We start from the raw sequence: 27,858 nt of genomic DNA on the forward strand, positions 1-27,858 counted from the left end.
GTCTCTTGCATCAGCAGGCGGGTTCTCTACCATTCGTGCCACCTGGTCACACGGTAAACGAATATTTGCTCAAGTCTCTCATACATCTCACACAATCCAGTCTCTAAGATGGCACGTGCCCGAGCACACACCTGGGAGGTGAAGTCGTGCTGCTGCAGCTGCCGCCCCTCGCGCAGGTCCCAGGACCGGACCGTGTTGTCCAAGCCGCCCGTCCAGAGCTTGGTGCCATCGTTAGAGATGTCAATGCAGCTGGCCCCGTCCGTGTGGCCCTGGAATTGCCTGAAGATGCCAACATGGAGAAAAGCCCTTGAACTTTTAAAGTTTTTAGGTGAACTTAGTTTAGAATTCCTCAGTCATCAGTTTCACTGCAGGCCTGATTGGTATATTTCCTTTTGGTTTATTAGGTTTTCTATTATTCAAAATAATAACAAAGCATATATGTAGAGAGATTAAAGTTTAATTGAGATGCTGAAGTCTCCTGCACTTTTTATTTATGAAAACTTAGAAAGTACTCTTCAAATTACTCATATGCTAAAACATGACTGAAATAACTGATAGGAAAAAGATGTCCATTTGAAACAAGAAAACACAGCTACATGAATATGAATTAATCAAAGATATGATCTGAGACCTACTCTATCCTTGGGATATGAAGGAAGGAGAACGCAGGAGATCTTTCCCTTCTGAAAGCTCTGGGGAGGGGCAAAGGAAGGGGCAGGACAAATTCTGCATTGAGCAACAATGCAGCATAGGAGGCCGCCCCAGGAGCACGTAGAATGTGTAAGAAACGGCGGCTGGGGGTGGGGATTAGAAGCAGTTCCTCATAAGAGCCTTACACTAAAGGGAAAAAAGTCATGACTACTTTGTTTTTGGAATCATTTATAGAGTTGCATCCTACAAAATAAGTTACAGGTGGACAGCAGCGGTCTCTTCTCCTTCACCCTGTCGCCGGGCTCCCTTACAATCTCTGCAGACCCTTTAGCGCTTCACACCTCTTGCTCCTACTCTCTCAGGTGTTGACACCTGAAGATCTCACGTGCTTCAGGGTTTTTCCTATCAATGCCAATCCCATATCACCTCATTTCTACACAAATACAATTACTTCCATTCGTCCTGAAAGGTGGGACTACAGATTATCTACACCGATTCAGGGTGAGGTACACTGGACACAACGCCTGGGCCCAGTGTAGAAGCTCAATGATTATTTGTCAAAAAGAAAGACAGTGTCAATACACATGGCACCAAGGAGAGAGCCACACACGGTGAACCTTCTCAATGAGTGTCTATCAACAAGGATGGTTTGTTAGCACAGATGGCAAATTATAGGTGTCTAATGAGCTCATGAGGCCATGGACACCTTACATGTATTAATTATGTAAAACCGACCTCACATTTTAAAATGTGAATTGGATGTGCTTAGTATAATTCAAAGAAAAGAAAAAAGAAGCCCTTATCCAATAAAGTTCAAATGGTGCAGAAAACAAGGTTTTACAGCATCTTAAAATGGCTCTCTCCTCAACAATTTTGAGTAAGACAGCTGTATTTCATCTTTTTGAAAATACACACACAGCTCCCTGGCACAGCACAGTTAAGTCCTCGGCCCTGGCGCAGGACCCTGCTGACCCACCTCACCAGCGTCTGGTTGTGCAGGTCCCACACAGCGATGTTGCCGTCGCTGCAGCAGGAGAAGCAGACCTTGGAGTCGGGGCTGATGGCCAGGGCGTAGCAGGCGGGGGCCGAGGACGTCAGCTCTGCCTTGATGCGCGGGGTGGGCGCCGCCAGGTCCCAGATGGACAGGGTGCTGGCCTCCCCTCCCACAATCAGGGTACGGCCATCAGGGAGCAATCGGCAGGAGCGGATGTAGTTGTCCCTGTTCTGCAGAGACAGAGCCCATCAGGAGGTTACTCATGAGGAAAGGAAAACAGCATTAACATGAGAGCAGAAATCCATAAACGCATTGTGTTCCCTCCTGGCTTTAATGAGCCATTTTCACTTATGACAATGATAAAGTGGATTAATGCTAGCAAATTACATGAAATTAAGGAAGTACTTAAACTTGATCTACAAAATTTAGTACTGAGATATTTAATCTTAATTAGCATGAAAATACAAAGATCTAGACCCACTCCCACCACCAGCAAGTCAACCAGCCGCCAGAGTCATTTGCACCCACAGACTCAGCAGCCCTCACCACCCTGGAGCAGCCAGGCCTGGGAACTGGGTACAGTGATCTGGCTGCTGAAAGGCACTGCTTCTCTGACGCCAAGAAAGTGACAAGGACTTAGACACCTTGCAGTCCCTTCTGATCGCCAGGCCCTGCATTACCTGGCCAAGGGACATTGTGGGCTTGATTAAGCAGACCCAACCTGAGGCAAGGCTTGATCAAGGTCTGTTAAGTGACAGGAAAAAGACAAGTCCTCAGCTCATGAGGTTATGGGAGTCTTGTGTAACTACGGTAAACTGATCTAGCTCTGTGCTGCTGCAAAAATTCTCCTGTTTATCCAAGGAATAAAATCAAACTGAAATTTCTTAAGTAACTGAAGGACAAATACCCATAAGACAGATAAGGGGATAGCTAGTGTTTATCACACAAAGTATTAAGTTACTTGTCTTCAAAAGTGACAGATGTTGATACTTGGGTGCACTCTCACAGAAACCACCATGGGCTCTTAGTCTTTTTTTTTCTTTTTTGGCTACCACAAAGTGGCATATGGAATTTTAGTTCTCCAACCAGGGACTGAACCCATCCTTCTAGTGCAGAGTCCTAACCACTGGACTTCCAAGGAAGTCCTGTCTTAGTTTTCTTAAACTTTTTTAATCAGACAGGAAAACAAGTAAACTGCCTGCTCTCAGGAACTGGGCAGGATGAATGAAAACTGTACTGGGAGTACATGCCACATATGAAGAACCAGATGAATCTACCCTGAGTAACTGAAAGAAGACAGCGGCCAAGTTAAAAACCACAAACCACTGAAGATAGCCACCCACCTGGGATCAATCTGCGTGCTGTTGGTACATCCAACCTATTTTGTGAATGAAGGCTTAAAGCATGTTCATTCATGTCCACTCACCAGACAGTCGAGCTGAGAGACAGGGCTCTTGTTGCCAGGGTGACTGATGTCCCAGACCTTGACACAGCCCTTCCCACCCGTGTACACATGTCGTGTGGGGTTGCTGATGGTCACCGCACACACCACTTCCCCATGGTTCAGGGTGTTGATCTGGCGAGCGTGTCGGGGAATGCCAGGGCCGATAAGGGCATCCGGGGGGAAGGGGACGGGCTGCATCTGACCGTCTGCGGTAACGTGGAAGGAGTATGCCCTAAGACAGGAAAAAGGAGAATTGAAAAATGTTACTTAACTGATCACTGTAATGAGATGAGAAATAAAACATTTTCAGTGCTACTTGTGATTTGCAAACAGGTCAAATTTACAATATGGTGGAAAGAACTTAACTTTCAGAGCCATAGAGCTAAGTCTCTGATCATCAGGTCAGCTCTTCGCTACCTGCTATATGACATCAGTAATGACACAGTCTCTATCTTTAAAATGGAGTGAATGCTACCTATACTTCTCAGAGAATTAAATAAGGTTACCAACACCCAGTATACTATCTACACCTCCAGTCACTTTGCAAACTGAAATTGCCTTGTAATTCAGGTGATTCAGAAGCCTGTGATAAGATTTTAACCTACAGATCACCTCAGTCCAATCAAGTGACTTACTAATGAACATCAGTAAGCTAAAATTATGAAGTTTTAGAAAAGGCAGAGGAACCAGAGATCAAATTGCCAACAGCCGCTGGATCATGGAAAAAAGCAAGAGAGTTTCAGAAAAACATCTATTTCTGCCTTATTGACTATGCCAAAGCCTTTGACTGTGTGAATCACAATAAACTGTGGAAAATTCTTCAAGAGATGGGAATACCAGACCATCTGACCTGCCTCTTGAGAAATCTGTATGCAGGTCAGGAAGCAACAGTTAGAACCGGACATGGAACAACAGACTGGTTCCAAATAGGAAAAGGAGTACGTCAAGGCTGTATATTGTCACCCTGCTTATTTAACTTATATGCAGAGTACATCACAAGAAACGCTGGGTTGGAAGAAGCACAAGCTGGAATCAAGATTGCCGGGAAAAATATAAATCACCTCAGATATGCAGATGACACCACCCTTATGGCAGAAAGTGAAGAGGAGCTAAAAAGCCTCTTGATAAAAGTGAAAGAGGAGAGCGAAAAAGTTGGCTTAAAGCTCAACATTCAGAAAACAAAGATCATGGCATCTGGTCCCATCACTTCATGGGAAATAGATGGGAAACAGTAGAAACAGTGTCAGACTATATTTTTCTGGGCTCCAAAATCACTGCAGATGGTGACTGCAGCCATGAAATGAAAAGACGCTTGCTCCTTGGAAGGAAAGTTATGACCAACCTAGATAGCATATTCAAAAGCAGAGACATTCCTTTGCCGACTAAGGTCCATCTAGTCAAGGGTATGGTTTTTCCGGTAGTCATGTATGGATGGATGTGAGAGTTGGACTGTGAAGAAGGCAGAGCGCCGAAGAATTGAAGCTTTTGAACTATGGTGTTGGAGAAGACTCTTGAGAGTCCCTTGGAATGCAAGGAGATCCAACCAGTCCATTCTGAAGGAGATCAACCCTGGAATCATTTCTTTGGAAGGAATGATGCTAAAGCTGAAGCTCCAGTACTTTGGCCACCTGATGCAAAGAGCTGACTCACTGGAAAAGACTCTGATGCTGGGAGGGATTGGGGGCAGGAGAAGGGGACGACCCTGGATGAGATGGCTGGATGGCATCACGGACTCGATGGACGTGAGTCTGAGTGAACTCCGGGAGATGGTGATGGACAGGGAGGCCTGGCATGCTGCGATTCATGGGGTCGCAAAGAGTTGGACACAACTGAGCGACTGAACTGAACTGAAGGCATTACAATGCTTTAAGCCTATATGGTGAAATGGCATATGAGCCACCAAAAAAAAATAAAACCTTTTGGATAAAGTTCCATCAGACTTAACAATAATAAATCCCAATAATTCCCAATGGAATCAGAACCTTAAAAAGACTCCTGTGTGACTGCCCCAGAGGTCCACCTGTTAGTGCCTATCAGCAGCTCCATTTCCAAGTCATTTCCAGGAAAAACCCTCTAGTTGTAACAGCATTTGGTTCACTTAAGTTCAATCACCTCCCTCAATAGACACCTCTATTCTTAAGGCACTGAATTCAGGGAACAGATGACAAGTGAGGCTGTTCTGATGCAAGTTGGGTTCCAGGAGGCGGGAGATGTTGGCAGTGAGCAGTGGGGAGCAGGGCCTGTCTAGGGGAACGTCATGGGCAGCAGCTCACTTTGGAAATGATGTCATGTTCCTTGGATTGGAGCTTTAGAATGTGCTCTGTTTACGGGAAGGAGTTTATGAAAGACATACCAAGGAAAAGCATTTATGGGTAGACAAAGGACAGGAGCCTGGATCTATCAGGAAGTTTTAAAATCAAAACAGTTTCTAGTTCTAGACTTTTGGTGCAAAAGTCTACAGAATGGCCACACGCATCCAAATCTGACCCATTACTGACAGGATATCATCAACAACATCTTGAAAGTCCCCAGAAAGGACAAAGCTGTGGAAGATTTGGGGACCAGAGGCAGAGGGCTTTCTCTCGCTCTCTAGACTACACTGAGAACTAGGATATGGAAGAGAAGCAGTATGTCAGATTGCTGAGGGGGGAAGTGGTGGGAAGATGGGAAACCAAGAAATACATTCCTTTGGTCAAAGCAGCAGGACATGGAGATGTGTTGTATGTGTGGCCTGGGAGAGAGAGATGCTGAGAAGAGTGCTCAGGCTTGGAACCAAGTGACTAGCGAGGCTACAATACACATCAGAGAGGGTGACAGGGAGGCATAACCAAAGGGGAGATATGTGGGAGGTAAACAGTATAGTTTTCTTCAAATTGAGGGCAGGTGAGGAATCAAACATCTGAACCAGAAGTTGAGCACTGTGATTCAGAAGAGAGGTTAGGTCAGAAAGATCACTGTGTGTTCATTCACAAAGTGGTGAGAGCTGAAGCTAAAGGAGCAGAAAAGGATAAATCTGGGGCGGATTATGCAATGAGCAGACTAGATACAGAACTTAAGAAAATGCTTACAACATTTAGGGGACCCCAACAAGAGCAGTCAGAGAGAAAGAAAATCAGGAGACATGATAATGTGCAAAGGGGCATAGATAGTCAATAATGTTATTTCTCAGGTATCCCAGCGCGTGATGCACTTGATGCAACGAAGAGAAAAAAAACCCCCACATATCCCCTGTTCTCCTAAAGTGACATTTTGGGTGCTGGGGTAGTTGGCAGATGGGCTGAGGGGCTGATACGCTGGTGCATCAGTGAGATACTTACATAAATAAAGCTGTTATATGGTCAGTGCTATGAACAATGGAGAATTTGACAAAGTGAGAAGAACAGGGAAAATTGCCCCATTAGGGGTAATTGTGCCGCAATATAAAGAACAGGTATTAAGTTACCTTGGCCAAGAAAGGAAGATGGTATGAGGAGGAAGAGGATGGTCAACTGAAGGCCAGAGGGAGACAGAATATTTACACTACTCAGTCAGAAAATAGTTACTAAATAAATGCCCAATATGTGCCAAGTACCATCAGGGGTGAACATCCTAGAAGGGAAGAGAGATAATATATAGGCAGATCAATAGGTAACCTCAGACAGCAGTTCTCTCTCTCTCTCAAACACACACACACACACACACACACACACACACACACACACGGTTTCAGATAAGAGAGACCAAAAGTGCACAGTGAGGTCTGAGATGGTGTACAAGCTGAGGCCTGAAGGCAGGACCCAGTCTCACATATAGAGAGGAGGAGAGTGTGCCAGGATGGGAACAGCAAATCTGAAGTTCTAGAAGAAGAGCCATGTGAGGAGGCCCCCAAGCACTCACTGGAGAGTGAGAGGCTGGAGGAAGAGACAGGACCCATGTTAAAAAGGCCTCAGAGGCTGTGTTGTGGCATGTGGGCTGTTATTCTGAGCAGAACAGGAAGTCACTGGAGACTTCTGTGTAGGGCAGGGAATGACGCAATTCAGTTAATGTTTTCAAAGCATCGTTCTAGTTGTTGGATGAGAATGGACTGTAGAACGGAAGGAAAACTAGTCAGGGGACTAATGTGGCAATCTAGGGGAGAAGCTGGTAGCCTAGGCATGAGAGACAGTAAGAAAGCTGGGAACAGATTTGCAATTTCAAAGATTTCTGTGGCTGCGTAGAAGCAGAGAACGCTGTTCTCGATGGCATGTGGGGCTCATGAAGGTGTCACAGTGGAGAGTGATGACAAGGTCTTCCCTGGGGTCTATTAAGTAGATAAATGATGTCAAACAGGACAGAAGTTCATTAGAGATGATGAGGCCCAAGCCCTGCGACGAGGTTATGAAAGGGCTGATCTTGTGTACCATGACACCCAGGATGATGGCAGCCTCTGAGTGGAGGAAGACCCCAAGCCAAGTGTAAAGTCTTAATTTAACTGAGAAATCTTCCAACAAGGCAGAAGACGGGGTGGACACTCAGGCACACATTTGAGATGGGTTGGGTTTTCACGTGAAGGCAGAATGAGTCTAGTTCTGGAAGACACTGGAATGGAACCGGAAGTGGGGAGGGCGACACAGCCTTTATAAGCCTGCCATTGGCTCCGAGGATGGCTGACATGAAGTAAATGAAAGGGCAGCCCATGGAGAGCTGCAGGTGGAGAGTCTCCTCAGCAGAGAGCCAGGTGTCAGTTCAGGCAAGGAGGGGAAAGCAGTGAAATTCTGAGGGGAGACAAAGGCTAATGGATTTAGCAATTAAGAGGTCATGAAGTAAATCTTAAAGAAAGGAAGATTATTCCAAGTTTAGAGATGGTGTTAAACATTCTTAATGATAATTTCCTTGAAAAGATATCCCTTCACTCCCCTTCACAATAACTAATGATTTTTAAAGAGCCTTGAGAATTAAAACAGTTAAGAAACCAGGCACGTAATTTCTTTAGAGGTTTTTCAACATGACATTCTTGACATTCATGACATTCCCCAACCTCTCTGTGAGCTCCTACTATGTTCCTGGGACTCCCTGAATTGAGAATTTCAAGGGTCTACTTACATTAAGGGTATAATGTAGCCCTCTGTTTACTATTAATATATATATATAAATATATAAACAAATACATACATATAAATGATACTTAAGACTGGAAAAAAGAAAGCTCTAGTACATACATATTATCAGATTTCAACAAACTCTGATGTGTAGCTAGCAAAGAGTACTGAAAGCCAACCTTTCTAGAAATGAGAGAGGTGCAGGCCTGAACATCTATTTCTCTAATTAAATGCATCAATACTCCTTATTCACATATTCTGATACAGGCATCATGCTGAGATACAAAATCAGGTAAGATGTTGGCCTTGCCCGTAAGTGGCTTATAAATTAGGAAGTATGACGAGAAAAGTATAAAAGGGGTTACAATACCAGGTGCAAGATGGAAGAATGAAGTTCTGTTGTGGTTCAAAAAGCAAAAATAAAGCTTATGTTTCATGAAAGACATGGTATTAGAGATGGATTTTAGAGAATGGAAGGACTTCACCAAAGAGGGAGGAAAAACCCTTCCAGGTAGAAGGAAATAGCTCTAAAAGGATGAGATGAAATGATTTTGGGAAGACTTGGATTGGTTTTAATTCAGGAATTCACTAATTCAGCAATGACCCCCAACACAGTTAAGTGCTGAAGGAGCTAGCTTGATAAAATATTTCTCTCTCTCTCTCACATACACACACACACACACCATGTACAGAAGGTCAGCCTGAAAATTTCACAAATAGATTTTACTGAAGAACGCTTGTAGGAGGAGGAGCAAAGCCGGTCAGAATAAATCTGGTAGCAAGAAGCACAACAGACAGGAGGAGCAGGACAATTACCAATCTAGGTAATAATTAACCCAATTATTTTTCCAATACTTATTAGTCCAAAGTTATTATTAATACAAAATTCATCCAATAATTACTGGATGACAATTAATCCAATAATCTAGATGAGGGGCAATGGGGCACTTGAACCAGGTAAGGAGAAGGATGACACACTAGAAGTAACAGTGGAAATAAAATTCTATAGGACTTAACTGAAGAGAAGTGAGGAAGAAGCCAATAATGACAGTGTCTGAGCACACGGGAACAAGGAACAGAGTACTCTGAAAACCGGGTAAGCCTGGGGAAGCACTTTGTGAATATAATAAACTTGTACCGCAAGTAATACGCACTCAAGATGCCTAGCCGAGATGTTCAACAAATCACGAAAATATAGGGCTGGAGGTAACAGGTGCAGGAAGCCACAGAAATGCACACACACACACACAGACTCTCTCTCCCCCCACCCTCTCTACCCCTGTCTCTCTCTTCCCCCACCCTCTCTACCCCTGTCTCTCTCTTCCCTCCACCCTCTCTACCCCTGTCTCTCTCTTCCCTCCACCCTCTCTACCCCTGTCTCTCTCTTTCCCCACCCTCTCTACCCCTGTCTGTCTCTTCCCCCACCCTCTCTACCCGTCTCTCTCTTCCCCCACCCTCTCTACCCCTGTCTCTCTCTTCCCCCACCCTCTCTACCCCTGTCTCTCTCTTTCCCCACCCTCTCTACCCCTGTCTGTCTCTTCCCCCACCCTCTCTACCCGTCTCTCTCTTCCCCCACCCTCTCTACCCCTGTCTCTCTCTTCCCCCACCCTCTCTACCCCTGTCTCTCTCTTCCCCCACCCTCTCTACCCCTGTCTGTCTCTTCCCCCACCCTCTTTACCCGTCTCTCTCTTCCCCCACCCTCTCTACCCCTGTCTCTCTCTTCCCCACCCTCTCTACCCCTGTCTCTCTCTTTCCCCACCCTCTCTACCCCTGTCTGTCTCTTCCCCACCCTCTCTACCCGTCTCTCTCTTCCCCACCCTCTCTACCCCTGTCTCTCTCTTCCCCACCCTCTCTCCCCGTCTCTCTCTTCCCCCACCCTCTCTACCCCTGTCTCTCTCTTTCCCCACCCTCTCTACCCCTGTCTGTCTCTTCCCCCACCCTCTCTACCCCTGTCTCTCTCTTCCCCCAACCCTCTCTACCCCTGTCTCTCTCTTCCCTCCACCCTCTATACCCCTGTCTGTCTCTTTCCCCACCCTCTCTACCCCTGTCTGTCTCTTCCCCCACCCTCTCTACCCCTGTCTGTCTCTTCCCCCACCCTCTCTACCCCTGTCTGTCTCTTCCCCCACCCTCTCTACCCCTGTCTGTCTCTTCCCCACCCTCTCTACCCCTGTCTGTCTCTTCCCCACCCTCTCTACCCCTGTCTGTCTCTTCCCCCACCCTCTCTACCCTTGTCTGTCTCTTCCCCCACCCTCTCTACCCTTGTCTGTCTCTTCCCCCACCCTCTCTACCCCTGTCTCTCTCTTCCCTCCACCCTCTCTACCCCTGTCTCTCTCTTCCCCCTCTCTACCCCTGTCTGTCTCTTCCTCCCACCCTCTCTACCCCTGTCTGTCTCTTCCTCCCACCCTCTCTACCCGTCTGTCTCTCTTTCTCCCTCTCGGCAGATGAAACTACAAAGTGGTCTCCAAAGGAGATGGTCAAGAGAAAGGAAGCTTGGACTTCCTGACAGAAATATACTTCAAACAATTCAGACATCTGCAAATCGACCTCTTTAAAACATGCGTATTGAGGATGCCATTTTATCTGGATCATATTTGGATGAAAACCCAGCACAGCTCAGAAGGTTCTTGGCGTTCCCACCTGTACTTCCTCCTCCCTCTGTGAGAGGCCCAGTTCCATAACATCACACTCATCACTTCCAAGCTTCATTGGCACCTTCTCCACGTATCTGATGTCTCATACGACTGAACTAGACCCCAAATTCACAAAGAAAGGTCTGGCTGTTGAACTCCATGCAGCATTCAGTAGGACAGAAGGTTGGGTTCTGGGAGCATATGAACCCACTAGAAGGTTAACCAGCCAACAAATAAAACTTGAGAGTTTACTGTGTGCCAGGAAGTGTTCCTATTGTGAAAAATTTTGCTTTATAAAGACAAATAAAAACAACAGCAGAGAAGAATTTCTGAATTGTGAGCAGCTTAAAACCCATAAACCTGAGACCTTTTGTTATGGCTGAAGTCATATGCCATTTCCCACAATATAATTATTACAATGGTTTCAATTGAATACTTTTATATTATTTATAAAAGCCTCATATAAGTAGCATGTGAGGAAAAAAGTCCACTTCTGGCTGATGTTAAAATTAAACTCTGTTGTCATTTCAGTTACTTATTGAGAAGAACTTCTGTTAATTCAACAGAATAAGCAAGAGGACCCAAGGTGAATTAGCAAGTAAATGCTATTTTATTCATTAGTTTGGAACATGCATTTAATTATAATTTGTGATAATATCTAGCAATTATTCTGTAAAAAAAAACGAGAGAGATGCACAAATGTTTCAAGTTCTTCTAAAGAAAAGCAGTTCCTTTGTGTATGTGGTGAAGAAGGCCTTTAGGTAATTTATTATGTTTTATGTTGTAGCACAAAAGATAGTTTTCCTATTGAAAAACATGCACAAGTGTCACAACTCTCCATCCTGTGATCTAGAAGCCATATTCCATCATCTCTTCTGTAAAAACCTATAATAAAAGTATTTCTCTCTATATGCATGCTGCTGCTGCTGCTAAGTTGCTTCAGTCGTGTCCGACTCTGTGCGACCCCATAGACGGCAGCCCACCAGGCTCCCCATCCCTGGGATTCTCCAGGCAAGAACACTCGAGTGGGTTGTCATTTCCTTCTCCAATGCATGAAAGTGAAAGTGAAAGCAAAGTCACTCAGTCATGTCTGACTCTTCGCGACCCCATGGACTGCAGCCCACCAGGCTCCTCTGCCCATGGGATTCTCCAGGCAAGAGCACTGGAGTGGGGTGCCATTTCCTTCTTCCCTCTATATGCATAATGAGTGCTAATTTGTATGTCCTGGTGCCTTGTTAAAGACACACAAAGATAGGAAGAGGGAAATCTAATATACTCAGTCTAATCTTCTTACGGTATCTCTGCCTCCCACTATGTTCTACTGCATAAGCAATTGAAAACCTGATAATAACCCGGGCAAAGCTCAAGAGGAAATGGTGCAGCAGTGGACTGAACAGCCACTGTAAACCAAACACTGGACTAAACCTCCATCATATCATCTCATCCTCAGGCCCTTCTTATCAGGGAAGGTGCCAGCCCTGTTTTTAAAGATGAGCCAACTGAGGCTCACGAAGTTGAGAAACTCTGCATAAAGTCAGTTCCTTCCTAGTGTCAATCGGCAGAGTCAGAATTCAACCTTGGATCTATCACACTCCAGAACCCAACCCCTGTTGAACACACCATGCTCTCTTTGGGGTTTCCTGATGTCATTTGCCAACTGCATCAGCTGTGACCTGGTAATTCCAGGAACAAAGACCATCAAAACAAAGCCATCCTGCTACCCACCACCCCTACCGAAAGTGTGATGCACCACTTCACCTGGCAGTGGTTACACTACAGCTCTGGGTACACCTGCCTGGTGACTAAGTGGTAACTCCACACAGTACTGAAAACAGACCACACCACTTCCCTCAAGAAACCTCTCCATCTCCACAGGTTTATATGAAACTTGTTGGTATTCAGTTTATTTGATTAATCCCTTGATTTTGTTGTTTAGTCACTGCTTGAAATAGACCGAACTTTCACCTTCAAATACACCAGGGTTCTTGGTCAACAAGACTTGTCAGTCAATCAACAACTATTTGCCGAACACAGACAAATACACAGAATTTTATGGTAATTGATATTTATACCTTCAACTCTCAAGGAACTCAAAGTCTAGTTTGCCTTGACTCGCTTATTAATCAGTCAAATATTTACTGAGCAACCTGGCTATGGAACCAGTGCCGTGTATGACGCAACAGGGAAGTTTAGGGTAGAGTCTGCAGAGAAGTTACAGAGGAAGAGCCAAGAACATGAAACATCAGGTGGAAAGTGAAGGAAGGGTCAAGGTCAGGCATGTTTAATGCTGTGGGGCCAGCAACATGGGGAAAAAAAAGAAGACAGGCAGGAAACAACAGGATGACACCTAAATGCCTGAGTGTACAGCAGTGGATAAACAAGCAACAGGAGGCTAGTGAAAGGAGACTGGCACACATCTTCAATCATCTGTTGAACAAGCATAAACTGTGAGCACCAAAGAGCAGAGAGCTGTGCAAAGGCAGTAATGAAAATTAAATGCAGTGGATTAAAATGAAGGATAAGGAATAACACGTGGGAGAGATCAGAATGTACAAGAAGAGGCTGGAACACTGCTGTGTGTGTTTCACCTTCATGGCTGGAGGGGGCCATGAGACTGTAGAGGCTCCAGATACCCGGTTCACAGGACAGGAAGCCAACTGAGCAAGCCACCTTTGCCAGAAACACAAATGAGCTTCTTTCTTTTTAGCCCCTGAAGTTTGGCATGTCTTTCCCTAACATGCTCTAATTTTGAGCATCTAGGTTTGGACATAAGATGACTTTTTCCCCCCAAGACAATAAAAGAATTGCCCTGAAATCAGCAACAGATGTAGAGAAGATCTGACTACTAGAGATGCCCCAGCAATTTGCATTTCCACATCAGAAGTTTGAGATTTTAATTGAAAATCTAAAACCCCACCTCATTACCTCTTGCCTTGTGCTAAAAAAAAGAAAAATAAAATATTCTGCCCAAAAAAAAAAAAAAAAAAAAATCCCCACAACAAAAAACCCTTGCAAGCTGAAGGAACTTGCCAACACTGCCCAGTAGTTCTCAGAGTCTAAAGGGCCAGTGAGGGCCCAGACAAACAGTGAACACGTGGCACAGAGCTTGGTACTCACGGCTTTCCTCCTGGAATGCCTGTCAGGTTTGGAGGTATCGCCGGCACACGCATGTGATGGTGTGGATCAAATCCAACCTAAAATTGTTCCCAAGCAAGGCAGCAAAAAGAAACATAGTTACATTAACTCATTTCATCCTACTCAGTACCTTTCCAAATCCTAGGAGAATAGATGCTTTTAAAATGCAATTTTAGAGATAAATATACATGTATTCATTGATGAAATAATAGGAGGATGTACATGATTTCATGGTCACATACTTGGGGGTGGAACAAACATAAAAAAAACACTATTATTATTGAAGCTCATGATGCAAATGAAGGGATTACTATATTTATTATATTATCTGCTCTACTTCTGTAGGTCTGACTTTTTTTTTATGGAATATAACACACAAAAACTGCCCCTATCTTATGAAATAAAATGAATCGTACAATATAATAGCATGCAGTTTAATTTATAAATAAGCTCAGGTTGCTCCATAGATATACCTCAAGCTATAAAAACTACTCTAGGCAAAAATACACATGGCCATTTTCTGAGCTCTGAAATACTTTCATTCTGTAAAAGTTTACAACATACCACTGGTGATCTCCCGTAGGCAGCGGCCGCGGCGGCAGCAGCAGCAGCTGCGCTCATCTGTGGGGAGATGTTATGTAGCCCTGCGTAGGCAGCTCCGGGGCTGGTCAGCTCCCCATTCATCCCCGCATGCGGCACAATCCCAAACGGGGTTGGGTATGGACAAGGTACTGCCATGGGGGTCCTTAGGCTTGACGCTACAGACCCAAACAGAAGGGAGGAGAAAAAACAAGGACACACACAGGAAATAATAATGAGGTCTAATGAATACAAGGAGTAACATGTTCTTACATATGTTAAGAAATAGGATCTGTAATTCAAATAAGCTTATTTTAATGTTTGCAAAAGTCATTTAAGCTTTCATCAAGGTTCAAACATTCACCTTAATTTACTGAACACCTACTATGTGTCAGACAGGGTAAGCGCCAGGTGCTTGATTCGGACTAAAACAACTCACAGCCAGTCCATGCTGATCATTGTACTCTTGATGTATTACACTCTTTAAATTGCTATAATTTCTTTAAAAACAGGAAGCATAAATATGTACAGAAACTTTTTTCTGACTAACCCAACGGGTCGACTCCTGGTGGTTTTCCGGGAACTGGCCTCAATCCGGGAGTGGAATTACTGCCTGGGGTGGGTGCATCGGTTCGTGGAGTAGGGGTATTGGACTTCGACACAGGAGTAGTAGATTTTTCATTCTAACAAGAGATGTAATGGAATACACTGCTAATTAGAGCACAATTTTAACAATTATGTTAAACATTTGAAATGGTAAAGAAGAAGGAGAGAAAAAAGAAATGGAAAAGATTCTTCAGTGTGGGCCTTTTTTATTAGTTAAGAAGAGCTAACAAAGAAACAAAAAGTGTTCCCTGAGACCATAAAACCAATCTTCGGGAGGACATAAATCAGAGCTGAATTTGGGGCAGAGGAGACCATTTCCAGGAAACTGGTCTGAGTCAGACAAAGGCTGACAGTTCGTGATGTCCTGATGTGACTGGCCACTTGCTGGTTGCTTTTAAGACTGAGTGGTTTTGTTGGGTTCCTGATGAATTGTTCATGCCACAAGAGGCGTCCCTGGTTAACAGGTCCCCTTAAAAAAGAACCAAGCCTGAATCATCACAGAGATCAGCACAGATGAGCTGTCGTTAACAGGCCGGAAGGCGAAGAGAAAACAACAGAAATAAACTAAATGCAGCCCTGTACCAGACACAGCCTCCAAATCTGCAGACGAACTGAGGAATTTTCTTTCTTTCAGCTGTGAATTCAAAAGGCTATTTGAAAACTGATTTTTTTTTTAACACTATGTTATAAGGAAATAACTGGTGAGGAACAAGGAAGACACATCACATAAAAATGCAATTAACTACACAGCCACAAAAGACGAGGCTACAGGGAGATTATCCTGACTTGCAAGCAGTTCCATTTTTTGCATTTGTGATTTGTGGTGTGACTCAAGACAGACTTTTATAAATGACAGATAACTTTTTAGTTAGGAAGGGAAAACTATTGCAGTCATATATAGCTTGGTAATTCAAACAAAGCTAGCAACAAAATCACATCCAAGCCAAAAACTAAATTTACCATAAACCACAGATGACAAAACCATCTCTGTAGCCCCAATGTGTGTATCTTTATCTTCACTGAGACATGTTTCACTACATTTCCCCATGTCCTTCCCCGATCCTTACAAAAAGACTCACAAAACAAACATTCATCACCAACAAGTCAGTGAGCGCTCACTCTGTTCCAAAGTACCTTTGTCAATTAAACTTGAATACTGAACATATACATATACTTAGTGATCAAAGTCCTATGGAAAAATGAAGAAAAATAAAATTTTAGAATTAATTAAAACTAATCATATGGAAACAGGCAATGCAAAGAAAGACAGTGAAAGTGAGGAAAGTGTCAGTCGCTCAGTTGTGTCCAAGTCTTTGCAACCCCATGGGCTGTAGCCCACCAGGCTCCTCTGTCCATGGGATTCTCCAGGCAAGAATACTGCAGTGGGTTGCCATGTGCTCCTGGGACTCTTCCCGACCCAGGGATCAAACCCATGTCTCTTATGTCTCCTGCATTGGCAGGTAGGTTTTTTACCACTAGCGCCTCCTGGGAAACCCCAAGAAAAATGAGTAACTACTTACAAGGCTAATTTCTTTGGATTTGGAGGAAGGAGTACTGCTGGAGGATGCAATCGAAGCTGGACTGATAGGGGCATCTTTCTTGAGCAGGCGTGTCTTGTCCAGGCCATTCTCTCTCGGAGAATGTGCTGGGCTCCCTCGAGGTGATGATGGATCCTACAAAGGAACATCAAGGGTATCAAATACAGCACAGCACATTCACAATGCCAGAGTACTTGGTGTGGACGTTTCAAGCCAAAGTCTTCAATAGCTTAGGAGCAAAAAATGTTCTGTAACAGACTGTAAGACTCATCAGATTGCTGCAGAAAATATTCAGTATCAAGGTCAATAAAAATACTACAAAATTTATCATATTTATTTTAAAACAGCAACAAAAATAAAAACTCTACAAATTTGCAAGTAACTTGTCAAGGAGACCTGTAGACTGACCACAGATGTCTGGTGTGCATTCCTGTTGGTAACAGAACGTATGTGCACTTCATAGACAAGAGTAACAATAAAAAAGAATGTGTAATACACAAATTTTTTAGATAAACAAATTGTGGGTCCCTTTAGAAATTAAGAAAACATTATGGACACTAATTGTTGGGACACTAATCATTGTTATAACTGGGTAAGAGCAGGAAGTCAAATGAGCCACAAACATACCTCATTGGAAACGTCAACCACCAAGTTGTCATCACTCTTCTCAGCATCGCTGTCCTGCATTGACAATTGAGAAGCATTATCTCCTCCCCCAGCAAAAAAAAAAAAAAAAAAAGCAGCCAGATTTACCCTAGGTAAAGTCCAGAGTAATTAACTCCTCACACTTTATAAAAATGAACTGCACCAAACAGTACTAAACACTCTACAATGTACTGTGCTTTTTACTCCTTGTGATGATGCTATGAGATAGGTAATAGGATGATTCCATTTTAGTTGAAGAAAGTCAAAGCTTATGGCTTGTTAGTCTAGAGTATCAGGTGCCACCTGGCCTGCCCATGCTACATAATACAGCCTACAGATGGGTGGGATTGTTCTGTCAGTGTCTTTCAAAGACTGGGTAAGAAGCCACAATTTTGAATTTGGGAGGTTTCATACGAAAATTCAAGTTCTTGGCTTCTTTTGAGCCTGCAGTCTTGCAGGGCACCAGCATCAGAAGTGGAACGTGGTCAGCGTGCCTCCACACCAGGGAGTCCCATCCGGCTTCCTCCCTTCACTGATCTGAAGCAGCAGTCACTGAAGGGAAAGGAGCGTCGGTCCAGGCTAGGAACACATCTGGATGTCTCTGGAAGTAACATTCCACCAAAATGGGCTACATTCCTCAGCACAGGAGGTCATCCAGACAATTTAACAGGTTGTCTGTGATTTTACATTTTCCCTTAACATTTCTAGCTGGCCACAGAAAATTCAACCACCTTGAAATGTATGGAGGGAAGCAAATTCATGTAACAGAAATAATACGGAACACAAGTCCTCTATCTGTTGCCAGATGAAACATTGTTTCCTGGCTCACTCACCTGCAAACACAGGCTTTCAGTCAGCCAACTGACACTCAGCTACAACTGTATTAACTAGTTTTCTCTCCTAGAATGTTATCTTGTGGTCTAGTTTTGGCTGGTAATATTAAGAGGGTAAAATGGCTGCTGATTAAAAAGCAAGATAAACTGCCTCCCCCAAAGCAAAGGTGAGTGAACCTACATAACGAGCTGCAATCTCCTTTTCTTCAGTTTTCTGCTTTTTGCTATCAGAGGAATAGTCTGTGGAGTTTCTGTGCTTCTCAGCACCTCGGAAACTGGCTGATGGAGATACCGAAGAGCTCTGAAATTAGAAAGGAAAGCAAAATTGAGAGATGACCAGTCATTTAACCCTGTCATTTTCTAAAAACACATGAGACTTTATCTCCTTTTTGCTTTTAGTATATGCCAAGCTGTTAAGAGGAGACAGGCCTCCCCCTACCCACTCCGTGTTGATGTGTGCGTGCGTGCTAAGTCACTTCAGCTGTGTCAGACTCTATGCGCCCTCATGGATGTAGCCTGCTGGGCTCCTCCATCCATGGAATTTTCCAGGCAAGAATACTGGAGTGGGTTGCCATTTCCTCCTCCAGGGGATCTTCCCTGCGCAAGGACTGAACCTGCATCTCTTACATCTTCTGCATTGACAGATGGGTTTTTTACCACTAGTGCCACCTGGGAAGCCCACCCTGGGTCAGTAGGGCTATAAAGCGATCACTCCCTAGTGGTCAGATGTGATGATGGCAACTCCTCCACTAGCTCCAGAGGCAGGGGTACAGGGTGGGAGTTTAGAGGAAGAAGTGAGGACTAGTAAGTGGGTTCCCATTGATAGGGGATGAGTAACTCTAAACCCTTCCTTCCTGTATCAGTCCATCTCAAGGTTTTATATGATTACTCTAAATGTAGGAAGCAAGCATGGTAACTACTGTTACTCAAACATTTACTCTTCTATTTGGTGGCAGAAAAGATAGCAGGCATTATCCATTAAAGGCTGAAGACAGAAGCAAAACACTGAAAGTAAAACAATTTCATAACGTGTACTGATAGCTTCTTGACTATCATCTATGTCCACTGAGTTCCAATCCTCATTCCCAGGCCATGAGACTTGCTTCAATGCTTCTGCTTTGTTTTCCTACCATGACCCAATGCAATCAGGCTTTTACAACCATTATGCCATTGAAACCATGCACACAAACACCATCTGTGAGCTACTACCTACCAATTTAATGCCAATCCCTATATCTAGTTTTTCCCCTTTCCAGCCTATCCTCCACATTTCTGGGATTCTCAAACAAATCTCTTTCCAGAGATTCTCACCCTTCCTTTAAAAATGACAAACGGTGTCCCACCATCCACAGTGGGGGAAAACCCCAACTTCTGAGTATATAGCTGTCTTTCAAAGCCCTTCACTCTTTGCCCCAATTCAGCCCAGGCCTGGTCTCACAGCTCTCAGCATGTTGCTGCTCCACCTTATCCCGTTCAGTGGGAGCCTTTATTCCCTACCCCCCCCCCCCCCCGCCCCCCCGCCCCCCGCCCAGCTTTCAAGAATGTCCTTTTTCTCAGTATCTTCCCTTTGAAACCCTCTTTCATCGTTCTTAAGAACCAGCTCTAACTTCACTGTTTGATACTCCCTCAGACACTGTCAGGCAGAATCCATCACTCTTCGTGTCCCTAATGTTTTATTCACCCAAACAGTGGAGCACTCGCAGTCAGTTGATACCTATTTGTTTACAAGGTCCTTCCCACTCCAGGCTGCGGATCCCCAGTGGTGGGGGCACCCAGCACAATGAGTGGCACTGAGCTGCCAAGAATTATTTTTAATGAACAGAAATGACTGCACAACCCCTCTGCACGTCTCAGTTGTAATCTAAAATTCATGTGGTACACTCCCTTCTAGAGAGTCCCTTAGCTAAACAAATCCACAGGAGGTCATTCAGTAGAGTAGGATCTGAGGCATGATGCCCCTCAGGTCTGGCAACGTGGTGGCTCCGCCCCTTCTTCACCTTACTCCATCATATACTTCTGCACCCCTTCATCCTACTAATGTGGTGTTTTACAACAAGAAGAAAAATGAGTACATCTGTCTATGATTCACTGAGTCTTTTGATTCTGATACTCTCCACTGAACATTACTGCTACTCTGTCAAAAAGGAAAACTTGATTTTTAAACAATGACAAAATATTTTCTTAAAAATTAATACTAAATGGTAATGTTTATTTATTGGCACACATGTACAAATAGGTTTTTCTTTGTAAACTGGCTATTTCAGTAACTGTGGTTAGCACTTTATTTGCGAATTTTACTGTAGAACAGAGTTCTACATGTTGGAGTTTCCTAGTAGAATGATAAAGTAGTTAATTACCACTAGCATTTAAAGGTTAAGCTGAACAATAGGCACTGGGGCAATCAGCAATGTTCTAATAACATAATTGCTCTAGAATCAAATTGGACTTGGCACGGACTCTCATCATGAATCTAACAAGTCTACCATTCTGCCACTGGAAGGCCATTTGGACTTTTGCTAGACATGTGAACAGGAGAAACTGAACACTGATAAAGACAAAAATCACGATTTTACAACAAAAGCTTATTATTATTTCTCTACTGTTATTTTAAAAGTGTAGCCAGTTTAGGTATTTCCCTACTTGGGTTGAGTTGCATTATTATGCTTTATAAAACTACAAACTTAGAAACATTAAACACAGATCTTTTTTCCTTACAGCTGATCATGTAAATATACTAGCAAATTTGTTATGAACAAAGAGTCACACTGAGAAAGCAGTGGCCGATTTGGAGAGGGCAAAATATCTTAAATATGAATGGTTAGCAAAAACTTCTAAAAAATAAAACTAATAACCTAGAATTAAAAAACAGAAATTTAATTTAAAAAAGTAAACACATTGGTATATTGAAAAAAAATGAAGGTAGATGTCTAATAAAAGATAAAGAGGAGGGAAACAAAGAGAAAATAAGAAAAAATAATAAAATATATGAATCCTATTATATGGAAATCCTAACTACTTTGGTAATAAAAGAGAAGCTTTAAAGTCTGTTATTCCTAACATTATAAATCACAGTAGCTCAAAATGAGAAAAAACTCTAGATCCTAGTCTGAAATCCAGCCTGGACTTTACTAAGGCTATTGATCAAGTCAGTTGCAAAACTGCTACTCTAACTGTAGTTCATTCAGCGCAGGAATTAGTTTGGGTCAGGGACACTCAGGGGGAATTTGTCTATGGTGGTGGGGGTGGGGAGGATAGAGAAGACAGGCTTAAAACCAGGTAAGACCCTTTACTGATGTCATAACCAAAGCCCTCTAGCAATTGAAAAGGGTGGCCCCATCCCTTCATCATGACTCTTCTGTCACCTCAAGATCAAAGATGACCAAGTATGAGAAAGAGTTCTATAAAGTATTCCTCCACCCCCAAAGAGGTGGCGGTGATATAATCAGCTAATTATAATAACAGGTAGCACAGATTTTACCAGCAGGCAAGAGCGTCTCTCTGGAGTCAGACTGCCTGGGTTAAAAATCTTCTACTTAATAGCCCTGCAGCCTCAGGGATGTTGTTCAGTCTCAGTCTGTAGTCAACAACACCTCACCCACTTTCTCAACCAGGGTGCTCTGAAGGCTAAGTGAAAGAAGCCACATAAACTATAACACACAGTCCCTGGCAAATAACTAAGCCTCCACATTATTTATATGCTTCCCTGGTGGCTCAGAGGTTGAAGCGTCTGCCTGGAATACGGAGACCCAGGTTCGACCCCTGGGTCGGGAAGATCCCCTGGAGAAGGAAATGGCAACCCACTCCAGTACTCTTGCCTGGAGAATCCCATGGAGGGAGAAGCCTCGCAAAGAGTCAGACAAGACTGAGTGACTTCACTTTCCACATTATTTACTGCAGAGTTAGTGTGGATCTTCTATTTGAAGCCTCACATAAGGACTATTCTAAGCATTCAGGTAGAGCTTTCAAGGGGGCGCAGTGGTGAAGAATCTACCTGCCAACTGTAGGAGATGAAAGAGACGTGGGTTTCACCCCTGGGTCGGGAAGATCCCCTGGAGTATGGAAATGGGAATCTGATGCAGCATTCTTGACTGGAAAATCACAGGAGCAAAGGAGCCTGGTGGGATACAGTCCATGGGGTCACAAAGAGTCAGACAGGCTAAGTACCCAGGCACACAACAAAAAGCATTTGGGTAGCACTGTCTCTTAGCATAGATATGCAGATGGCCCCTAAGGATAGGGCTCCAATAGGCTGCTATTAACTAAAACATATCTCCTTTCAACAATCACAATAAGGTTTTGGTGTAATACTTCAGGCAAGACTATAAATACCACCTCCACACTGGACTTTCTAATTTGACTTCAAATGCATTCATTTCAAGCTAACTTCACTTTCCAGTGGCACAGGTGCAGTACTCAGATGTCCCTGCCAACTTACAAAATCTCAACTGGCAAAAATACGCCAAAGGTCGAGCAGACAAACATGATCAAGAACTCTAAAACTCATGTTATGGTTTGTTTGTGCATCAGCTGCAACTTTCAGATACCCCATCTACTTGGTACCAAAGGGTAACTCTGCTTTCAAACACTTAAGGAGGATAATTACAGGGCAGAGGGAACCATGAAAATCTGGCCAGGGTGACCACAAGTCCTGGACTGTCCCCACTTTACACCTGCTGTCCAGGTCTCTTTACGCTCAAAACCAGCCCACTTAGAGGATGAATATACTGCTACTCTTAACTGTAGTTCTTTCAGCACAGGAATTAGTTTCAGTTGGGGCTTCCCTGGTGGCTCAGAGGTTAAAGTGTCTGCCTGGAATGCAGGAGACCTGGGTTCAATCCCTGGGTCGGGAAGATCCCCGGGAGAAGGAAATGGCAACCCACTCCAGTACTTTTGCCTGGAGAATCCCATGGAGGGAGGACCCTGGTAGGCTACAGTCCATGGGGTCACAAAGAGTCGGACACGACTGAGTGACTTCACTTTCAGTTCAGTTCAGTTGCTTAGTCGTGTCCGACTCTTTGCGACCCCATGAACTGCAGCACCCCAGGCCTCCCTGTCTATCACCAACTCCTGTAGTTTAGGTCGGGACAGTTCAGGGGAAGTTGTTTATGGCAGTAGGGATGGGGAGAACAGAGAAGTCAGGCCCAAGAGCCTTGCTGACTCTTTACTGATGCCATGACCAATGCTCTCAATCATTACTTCCTCTGAAGAAGACTGATGTCTCAGAAACAGATTACCGCTGACTTTCTTGACTACACAAAGGCCAGAGTACAGATGGAGATCAGCAGGGGCTCCGCCCACCCCTCCTTCCAAGCAGAGGGGCCTTCAGGAGGAGCCCTACCATCCCAGTCACACAGACTTAAGCATAGCTCCCAGTCCTCAGAGCATTTCACGGTTGTGAAACACTTTCAACAAGTTCTGAAGCAAAGGAAATATCCTGAATAAACTTCTATACCAAACTAACCATACCATCTCCCAGCACAGTTTCTGACTGAGGTTTTATTATACAGCATTATGCAAAATGTTTCTTTTCCTGTTCACAGAGCTCTTTTTAACTAACATTTTAACATTTGTTATCTCATTTATAAAGAAATAACCAGGAAAGACAAAGAAAATAATCCTCAAACAGGAAAAATTAAGTATAAAACTTTAAAATGAAATTTATTTGATCAAAACACACGTCTTACATACTAACTCATAACACATGCAAATTTATGTAAACTAGCTTAAAATTTATAGCATCCTGGTACTGAAAAGCCTGAATATGGTAGGGCTCTATGCCAGTCATTGGTTGTCAATTTACTGCTCGTTACAGTAAGACCTTTTTTTTTTAATAACCTGCCTGATTAAGGAAGTCATTAAAAACAATCTGTATATAACCCTTATGGAAGTTGCTTTTTTCAAATTAACATAAATCAAAATTCACCTTCAAAAATGACTAGGACTTCCGGAAGACTGCCCTCGTTAAACAAGATTTAATATAATCTCCAAGTAAAGTAATGAGTCAGTTCATAATAAATGTTTCACCTTCTTTAACATTTTGTGAACAAGACGTTCTTTTAAAATGGTCTACTGTCCTCTTTGTCTTTCTGCCTCTCTCCTGGTAAGAAAAACTCGATTCAAGATTCTTTTGCAGATAATCAAAAGCCCATCAAATCAGAGGAATAAATAAAAAGAGAGGCAGTAACCACGATGGTCATGCTATGGGTACTCAAGTCAAACAGCTATGGGTTGGAGGCCATTTGCTGTGTGACCTTGGACAAGTTACTGAGCCTCTCCAATCTTCCACTTCCAGTGGGTGAAACGAGGATAACAGGAGCTCCTCCTTAAAAGGCGGCTGTGAGGACTAGGGGAAAGCATGCATTGTGAATCGTCTGCAGCTCCATGAAGAGCTATTACCTCTTTGGTAATGCGGAAAACACCACACAATCTTTATTTAGCTCACGTATGGACTCATTTGACAAGTTATTTACTGAAGACCCACTAAGTACAAAACACAAAGATGAATAAAATACCTTCCCTGCCCTCCAGTAGGGTTCCATATATGGAGAAGTCCTACATATTTTCTGCTTCATGCAGCAGAATCTATAGCAATTCAATACTTAGTCATTCATGTTTTGCTTCCAAGATTTCAGCATTATGTATTACTTGATCAGGAAAAAAATGCCATAATAATTTATAAGGTATCAATAAAACTGATTTTAAATTAGAACATTATCTTGACGCCCTCTTGGGGTTTCTGGACTGTTATTTCCTCTTCCTGGAATAAAGCTGTTGGCCCCACCCCAGAAATTTCATTAAAGACAGCTACTTTAGCTGGCCAGTTAAGCTGCTGGGGCATGATGCTAAGCTGCTGGGACATGATGCTTTGACACCAAAGGTACAGGTTTTATACAGGCACCTAAGCTTTCTCTCTTGACAGCCACTGTCTGCATGTGGTCCAAACTGTAGGTCACATGTGGAAGCAATGGGGGCGATGAGAGGGGCCAAGTACATTCCATGACCACTGATGTAGACAGTCCAAAGCACAGGATGAATTTATTACCAGAGATGGCACAGGATGAACAATCTCCCAGAAACCATGATAAAAATCACCAAGTACACACAAATATTGCACAGAAGTCACAAATGTTTTTTAAACTGTCCAATCACCCCAAAATCAATTCATGCCCTTCAAATTTAATGAACTGCCTCAAGGCTTGCAAGACCTAATATTCCTATATGCATCTGTCCTCCACCCAGAATTTGTTTCCCCTCAAATACGTAGATTCTATACATCTTATATGCAAACAGTATATAAATTAGTCTCATGTAACTGCCACCTTTTTCTGAGATTTTTTTTTTTCAGTATCGTACCTATACAATATATCCTAAATCATTCATTCTCCAAATGCCTTATAATCAATGTTACTAGGTCTTACCAAAAAGTATGATGTGGTATATGAGTCTGATTGCCCAAAAAACAAATGTGGGGGAAGTGGCTGGAAAAATTTTCCTTCCTGACTTTTCTGGGAAGGTGAAATAGCTTTAGACCCGTTCCTGTACTGTGTGCTCTGTTTCTGACTCAAAATATCAACACTTCTAACAACTGCTTGGAAAGAAGCTCAAATAGGGTAGGTGCTCAGAGGAAAAAAGTGACTCAGATTTAAGACTTGGCAAGCTGTATCTTAATGGACCAGAAGCCTCATTTAAGCAACTATTAAAATTTATTGGAAAAGAAAATCTTTTCATGTTGCTATTTTTTCCCAGTAAAGTGTTTTAGTCTATTAGAAAGGCTAAACATTTTTTTTCTCCAAAGAGTGTTAACTCCACAGAGCCTCATATATATTCTAATATATTATGTATGCAAATATACTCCATACAATATCAGAGGGCAATTCACCGAGAACAGAGAAGGAAACAACAGTGTATGAATTTAAAGGTGGCTTCTAACAGTTTCAAGGTTGCTAATCAGAAATGCAAAATCTAGGTCTTCTTCATACCACCTCAAATGGGCAAAACAGTTTCAGTGATCTGTTTAGCCAATCTGGTTAACGTCCTTTATTAAAATATCAAAATGAACTGTATTCTAGAACAGAACTAACAGCAACATATGTTAGCCATATGCTCCTTGGAAGAAAAGCTATGACCAACCTAGACAGCATATTAAAAAGAAGAGACATTACTTTGCCAACAAAGGTGTGTACAGTCAAAGCTATGGTTTTTCCAGTAGTCATGCATGGATGTGAGAGCTGGACTATAAAGAAAGCTGAGAGCCGAAGAATTGATGCTTTTGAAGTGTGGTGTTGGAGAAGACTCGTGAGGGTCCCCTGGACTGCAAGGAGATCCAACCAGTCCATCTTAAATGAAATCAGTCCTGAATATTCATTGGAAAGACTGATGCTAAAGCTGAAACTCCAATACTCTAGCCACCTAATGCAAAGAAATGACTCACTGGGAAAGATTTAAGGGAGAAGAAGAAAGGGACAACAGAGGATGAGATGGCTGGATGGCATTACCAACTTGATGGACATAAGTTTGAGCAAGCTCCAGGAGTTGGTGATGGACAGGGAAGCCTGGCGTGCTACAGTCCATGGGGTCGCAAAGAGTCAGACAAGACTGAGCAACTGAAGTGAACAGATATATGTATTTCCAACTTCCCTGGTGGCTCAGCAGTAAAGAACTCACCTGCCAATACAGGAGACTAGGATATCATCCCTGGGCCAGGAAGATCTCCTGGAGAAGGAAACTGCAACCTCTTTCAGTATGCATGCCTGGGAAAGCCCATGAACAGAGAGGCTGGGCCAGCTATAGTCCATAGGAGTCGCAAAGAGTCAGACACAACTTAACACACATGTACATATATGTATTTATTTCCAGTAGCCAAGGTTTTATAAAATTTAAAATAGGTAAGACTAATTTTAACCAGATTAATTAAACCCAATGTATCAAAAAGTATCATCTCAACTTATAATCAATATCAAACTTATTAATGAAACATTTAATTTTTTTAAGTCTTTAACATCTAATGTGCATTTTATACTTATAGCATATCTCAATTTGGACTGGCTACAGTCCTGGTGTTCAATAACACACATGGTGTTTGGCTATTATTAGATGGCACAGGTCTAAAACGTCTTCAAGTACCAATAGGAATTAATCCCAATTAATACATATTTTTGATCTGGTTGCTGTCTACTTTCTCCGATACAGTTGAAAGTCACCTTCTCAGAGTAGTGGACATTCCAAAATATTTTATCCCTCAGTGCAGGCTTCTGCCAAGAATGCCCTTCCCTAACCTCTGAGCAGCTAGTATTTTTAAACTTTTTACTCCTCGGCTTAAGTATCACCTTCTCAAGAAAAGGACTTGCTGGGGACACTACCCAACAAGATCCCTCCCAGAAATCTCTACCATAGTCCCTTGTTTACTTCTTTCCTAGCATCTGTATCACAGTCATTCAGTTCAGTTACTCAGGAATGTTCAACTCTTTGTGACCTGATGGACTGTACCACGCCAGGCTTTGCTTTCCATCATCAACTCCCAGAGCTTGCTCAAACTCATCTCCATCAAGTCGGTGATGCCATCCAACCATCTCATCCTCTGCTGTCCACTTCTCCTCCTGCCTTCGATCTTGCCCAGCATCAGTGTCTTTTCCAATGAGTCAGTCCTTTGCATCAGGTGGCCAAAGTACTGGAGCTTCAGCTTCAGCATCAGTCCTTCCAATGAATACTGACGACTGATTATCTTTAGGATTGACTGCAGTTTGATT

The 27,858-nt window shown here is 43.2% G+C and overlaps 1 protein-coding gene across 12 annotated transcripts in view; it reads right to left on the bottom strand.

Moving 5' to 3' along the window:
* The window catches only part of TLE4 (TLE family member 4, transcriptional corepressor), a 161,541-nt gene that overhangs the window by 4,969 nt on the left and 128,714 nt on the right, over positions 1-27,858 (bottom strand). For all 12 annotated transcript variants that reach the window (XM_042243321.1, XM_027964471.2, XM_027964470.2 and 9 more), the window contains 9 exons: positions 18,294-18,413; positions 17,262-17,315; positions 16,617-16,769; positions 15,041-15,173; positions 14,476-14,669; positions 13,894-13,970; positions 3,072-3,321; positions 1,628-1,875; positions 132-279 (listed from right to left, as the gene is read on the bottom strand). In XM_042243321.1, coding sequence (XP_042099255.1) covers positions 132-279; positions 1,628-1,875; positions 3,072-3,321; positions 13,894-13,970; positions 14,476-14,669; positions 15,041-15,173; positions 16,617-16,769; positions 17,262-17,315; positions 18,294-18,413 — 1,377 coding nt within the window. The remainder of the gene's footprint in view (positions 1-131; positions 280-1,627; positions 1,876-3,071; positions 3,322-13,893; positions 13,971-14,475; positions 14,670-15,040; positions 15,174-16,616; positions 16,770-17,261; positions 17,316-18,293; positions 18,414-27,858) is intronic.

The sequence above is a fragment of the Ovis aries genome, chromosome 2, assembly GCF_016772045.2.
Source record: "Ovis aries strain OAR_USU_Benz2616 breed Rambouillet chromosome 2, ARS-UI_Ramb_v3.0, whole genome shotgun sequence".
Classification (NCBI taxonomy): Eukaryota; Metazoa; Chordata; class Mammalia; order Artiodactyla; family Bovidae; genus Ovis; species Ovis aries.